At 34.0% G+C, this 6,093-nt stretch overlaps 1 protein-coding gene across 1 annotated transcript; it reads right to left on the reverse strand.

The window, feature by feature from the left end:
• Nucleotides 1-4,166: 4,166 nt before the first annotated feature.
• On the reverse strand, nucleotides 4,167-5,814 carry LOC140836658 (uncharacterized). Its single transcript, XM_073202332.1, has 2 exons — nucleotides 5,633-5,814; nucleotides 4,167-5,466 (listed from the first exon to the last, which is right to left on the reverse strand). The coding sequence occupies exon 2, from the start codon at nucleotides 5,267-5,269 to the stop codon at nucleotides 4,316-4,318; it is 954 nt and encodes a 317-aa protein (XP_073058433.1). The 5' UTR covers nucleotides 5,270-5,466; nucleotides 5,633-5,814; the 3' UTR covers nucleotides 4,167-4,315.
• Between the last annotated feature and the right edge of the window lie 279 nt (nucleotides 5,815-6,093).

A 6,093-nucleotide genomic window follows, 5' to 3' on the forward strand; every position in this document is an offset into this window, starting at 1 on the left:
TCAGCTCCCACATAATTAAAAATTTGTGGTGACTGTGAGCACCCCCCCCCCATGCCAAAAAAATAAATTTTAACATGTGTGTGTAATACAAACGCGTGCGTGCGTGCGTGCGTGCGAGAATTTATGTTGGATGAATTTTAGATGCAAACACATCCTCGTGGATTTGAAATATTCGAATTCATACACACCGATCTAGATACACTCAAATAAACTTTCCTTTTATTTATTATATCAAAACTAACACTGGGCTCAATCTTTCTAGCAATCAATACAGATGTTCTAAGGAGATATTTGCTGATTTTTTTTTTAATTGTCAACCTCTTTTATTGCTTTAAAAGAACTCTCGTTTGGCCGCGTTTGTGCATCACTCAACATTATTGCGCGTGCATGCACGAGCTGTTAGTTAGGCAAGTTGGAGAGGCTGACAAGTTGTGGCCCACTCCAACTTTTAATTTTTTTAAAAAATTATTAAATTAAAAATATCTGAATTCTTTTTAAAAACTTAAAAAAAATTAAATAATTTACATGTTATGTTTTTTGGAGTCATTTAAAAAATGTAAAAATAAATTAAATAATTTATATGTTGTTTGTTTGGAGTCATTTTGTTTTTAATTGTATGTAAGTGTTATTTTTTTTCCTATGTATTCATTAATTTCAGATTTATTATACAATTTTAATTTTAAATAAATTACAATCATAAAATAAAATAATTTTAAGCAATAAATAATAAAAATTAGATTATTATTATAATTTATTTTAAGTAGTAATAATTTATGGGTGTAAATAAATTGAAACTTTATTTATTTAATATAAAATGAGAGTAAATGTTGATGACTGGATAGTGAGACCCATAAATAATGAATTTTAATATTGAAATGAAAATTAGAGATCAAAGCGTATTAGTATAATGTGTATGTCTAACATATTGATTAGAAATGTCAATGGAGCGGGTATGAGGCGGGTTTGGCTAAACCCAAGACCCTCCTGATGAAAAAACTTTGACCTATTATCCGTCCTATCCTAGTTAAATATTCTTCGGAACCACCACACCTCGAATACGAAACGGGGCGGGTAAACCCGTGAGACTCGAATTTTTTTAAAATAAAAAAGTAATCTTTCTTCTCACATTACTGAATTATGAAACAGACAAGCCTCTAAAGTCTAAACACAACATTGTGGAAAATTAATTTATGTCTTCGACCACACATAATAATAACAAACAAAGTATTTTCACGACATAAAGAATTACATAAAAAAAGAGTTACTAGCTCTCAAAAAAAATCTTGACATCCCCAAAAATAAGTTATAACATAATTTAAACAGATCAATATAAAATCAGGGAGTATGCAATATTTCAGACACATTCTTCGGGATCATTTTCCTCTTCACCAAGAACGGTGGGATAAGTTGGTAAACTACTTGAAGAATTAACTATAAAATTAAATAGATAAAGTACATTGAAAAAATAAAACTGTAATTTCAAATTGTAAAAAATGTAATTTAAAAAGAGAAAGTACAGTAAAAAAAAAATTAAAATGAAAGCACAATAATAAAATAAAACTGTGATTTATTTACCTTTCACCTCACCCACAACCATCTTCGCGAGCACATCAATGCCTCCAAAATCGTTAGATTAAGTTTACTAAGATGAAGACCAACTATTCTTCCACTATTGCTAAAAGTGGATTTAAATGCAACAGTTGACATATGAATAACTAAGACCGTTATGGTTAATGTGAGCTACTAAAAAAAATGAAAATTAATAAAACTAAAACCCTAGAGTATTTATATCCACATATATGTGTGGGTATGGAACGGATTTTATAGGACCCATGACCCGTCCCATATCCGGACGGGTCTGAAAAATTGGACCCGAAATCCGTCCCATGACCCATTTAGTATGCCTCAACCCACCCCATACATGTTGGTCCATTGCGGGTCTGGGGAAAACTCGGACCCATTGACATCCATAATATTGATATATCGGGAATAAACTACTTTCATGAAGGTTTTTTCTTGTCTAAGGATCCCAATAGGAGGTTGTTACAAGAAAGACGAGAGATTGCAACAAAATATGTTGAACGAGCATTTAGAGTGCTCCAAGCTCCATTGACAATTGTCAGAAGTTTAGCTCATTATTGACACAAGAAAAATTATGTTAGCATGCACTATTTTGCACAACATAAGTGTTGAAGATGATGAGGATGACATGACAAATTAGTACAAGCGATAAAAGTGATGAACCTGCACAACCCGTCCAGGGCTCAAACCGAGGATTTCAAGATTTACTTCAGACAAATTCCGAACTACGTGACAGTCATATGCATCATCGATTTCGTGCCAACTTATTTGAATATATTTAGTCACAATATAACAATAATCATTGAATTAATATTTTACATTTTCTCTTAGGTTTATATGTTGTTTTTTAAAATTTTATGCAAATATAATTTATTTTATATATTGTAATATTTCGTTTGAAATTTATAATAAAATTTTAATTTTAAATAAACAAAACTCATAAAAAACTTAAGAAATATATTTAAAAGTATTACTATTAAATAATAATCATTAGATTCTGTAATTAAATTTAAAATTGTCTGTATTTAATAAAAAATAAGAATAAAGACAAATGAATGGATAATGAGATCTACAAATAATGAGTGTTAAAACTAAAATAAATGTCATAGAATATATATGTTAATATAATGTGTATGTGACAAATGAACTCTATGATTTTTTATGAGATGATTGATATTATAATATGAACCAATGCAAATGCTTTTATTTAAATTGTATATAACTAATTCTGAAAGTCGAAAGTAACTTTGAGAAATAACCATTTCAAAAATTTAGATAAACTAATTTATCAAAATCCAAAATACAACTTTACTACAACATATTAAATTTCAGTAGCAAGTAATAGAACGGACAGAAATGCACAGTCGTCCTTGTGTTCGATGAAACCTGAAGTATTAGCAAATAATAAATACAATAAATAATACATAAATACACAAAAAATAATATATTACATAAAAAAACAAGTCAATAAATATATAAACTCAAAAAACGATAGCAGCATAAAAAGTGTGGCCCGACAGAAATGATGGAGACAATTACTTGTAACATACTCAAAAGTGTTGTCAACAAAATTATTAGCAATAAATGACAAATCATTTTCTTTATTACCCAACAATCAATCAGTCAAGATGATATTTTATACAATAGCACGTGGCAGAATTAAATGAGGGACAATTGATCCAATATTAAATAAATTAGTCCCACATTTAAAATCTACTAGCGCATGTGCTTCTTTGTTCTCCATCGTGCTAAGTTCACCACACACAGCGCAGGTGCTGCAAGATTAGATACAAGATATAGCATAGACTTGGGCCATCTTATTTATCCCTTCGGCCCAATTTAGAAACATCCAACTTCAAATTATAATAACGATAGTAGAAACAACATGATCAATGAAAGAGAAGAAGGTTGTCTTCAGCGAAACAGAGTAGCACTTGAACCTTACTCCTTTTATTATTTCTATTCTCTTCAAAGAATGGAGAAGAGTGATGGCCAAAGACTTTTCTTAACATCTCAAACTTCAAACAAATGTCTGCTTTAGGAAACTTCAGTTAACAAGATTTCTATCACAATCAACAGACTATCTATGGTGAAGAAAAATAGGTTTAGCTATGACCAAACTTGTCATTGAAAAAAGTGACATTCAGAAAGATGATCGAGGCATTGTCACTCCAACAATTTATGTTTTTTTTCTTCTCCATGTCGTCTTCAAGCAAGCAACAAAGGATACCGAATAAAGTGTTACCTTAGCATAAGAAATACAGGGTCGGTTGCACTTATTTTTCGTCAAGGATTTCTTTCACCAAACCCAAGCTGACAAGTGACAATAGAACTATTGAATAATGCTAGTCAAAACAGCTAGGGACTCGAGACAAAACTAAACATGGTACTGATGTACCCTAGACATCACTTAAAAGTTCAAAGATGCAACATACTAACATGTCCACACTACCCTTTATAACTAAACACCACCTCTCAATAAATCGAATGGAACAACTACGGTCATCAGGCACAAGCTAAACATCTAAGAGAGTCAAATTCAACAGTAAGATATTAAAATAAGGCAATGACAGAAAGAAGTAATAAACGAGTAAACATTCTTGATTGAGAAAAGAAAATACAGGAGTGTCCTAAAACACACTCACGCACAGAAATTTCTGAATCTCTCTTTACAATTTTCCCCTACAAAACAAAACAAAACAAATCGCTGAAATATACCAAATCAAGAATATCATCAGGCGTCCAAGTTTTCCATCTGAATGCTGCTCGTAAGTGGCACGTATTCCCCGAGATATCCACCAAGATGATCATACAAAGCACTCTTGTCTATACCTTGATGATGATAGCTCTTACAAACATAGTAAAACACACTCTGCACCATCAGACCTATCAAATTCACAATCACCAACACTCCAACTAGGAATCCACCAACCATTATCCTGGCCAACACCCCATAATCGTCCCCACCATGCACCACGATCGACCCAAAAAGCACATTAATCACCCCACAAACCGCCAAGTACCCAAAAACGAGAACAAACCACATGCCAGTCATCCCTTTCAACAACTGATAACTTTTATTCATAGCCGCAAATCCATAAACAGGCTCAAGCACAGACACAACGCTGGCAAGATGCCACAATGCGCTGATATAAACGTGCACAACCAAAAACAACAAGAAAACAATCACCGTCGAGAATATAAACAAGAAAACGTTTTGAGTGTCCACGGCAATAACAAGCAGCACAAGAAATCCCAAGAAGATGATGTTGTACACAATCATTGAGAGAGAAACCCATAAGAAGGTTATAAAGAGGCGCTTGAAAACGCTAGGGATGGCAGCGATCGTGGAGGAAAAAGAAACGGGCTTGGAGGTGTAGAGGGATGCAACGGTGAAGACGACGGCGGCGGTCGACAGAAGAGAAAAAGTGAACAGGAAAATGAGGTAGAAGAACTGGAAAATGAAGAGTTTTGACCAGTCAGAGGAGAAGCCAACAGGGTCCGATTGGAGCTGCGAGAGGATGGGGTGTGTGAAGAGCGAGTGGGCTAAGATGGCGAACGACAAAGGGAAAATCAGGGTTAGGGTTATGAGATAGAACGTTTTGGGGGATTGTTTGGGAATGGATACGGATTCCTTGAGGATGTCCGGAATACTCAAGAACTGAAGCTCTTCTGAAGCTAGATCCATCGGCGGCGGACAACCAGAAGCCCTTTTCCTTAAAGATCCTTGAGAAATCGCCCAAAACTCAAACAAGAAAATCAGAGCAGCAGCAACAAAGAAATGGGGGTGGGCAATGTTGCGGCGGCGTTGTTGTCAGGATGCACCGGCACTCGCCTAGCGAATGGCTGCGATTCTCGACGGTTGTATATAATCAGCTATGAATCCTTAATAAAAAATGATAAAACTTTGACTAATACCAATTCATAAGAATGATCCGATGCCATCTGATTATCTAATATTTTTCCACCAATCATATCAGTAGAGTAGCAGTTGCATTAATTATCAAACCCATAAAAAGAAATTGCACCAATTATTATTAAATTGAATCACCGGTGCCGGTGGACAAAAGTCCAAGAATTGTGCCCCATATGAATGAATGTTCTGTGGGCTCATGCAAAAAACATACGATCTCGGTGAGACGGCCCCCTTGTTCTTCAAAAACTTTGTGAACCAACATGGAATTTTAACGACTTTTAATCGAATACAAAAAATTTGTACACAGATCGATAGTATAATTAATACTATATTGCACAACCATATAATATACGTACATTTGATGTTCTTCGGAGCTACTTAACAGATCTAATTCACAAGTTTTACAATCGAAAACTTGATCATATCTATCTATGTAGTGTTTTTGCTGGCCCCAGTATTATGACCGAGGCTGTTTTTTGAATTATCATTGTTATATTAAAGGTGCACCTTCTTCAAGCACAACAGCAGAAGCTTATGGTAAAAGAGAATCAAAAGTGATGGTCTGCCCTGCCTGAATACAGAACTTAACCATCGTG

Source organism: Primulina eburnea, chromosome 7 (assembly GCF_022965805.1).
Source record: "Primulina eburnea isolate SZY01 chromosome 7, ASM2296580v1, whole genome shotgun sequence".
NCBI classification, from domain to species: Eukaryota; Viridiplantae; Streptophyta; class Magnoliopsida; order Lamiales; family Gesneriaceae; genus Primulina; species Primulina eburnea.

What these genes read in the sequence shown, in the direction of transcription:
- LOC140836658 (XM_073202332.1), bottom strand. Translation starts at nt 5,269, where the DNA reads ATGGATCTAGCTTCAGAAGAGCTTCAGTTCTTGAGTATTCCGGACATC.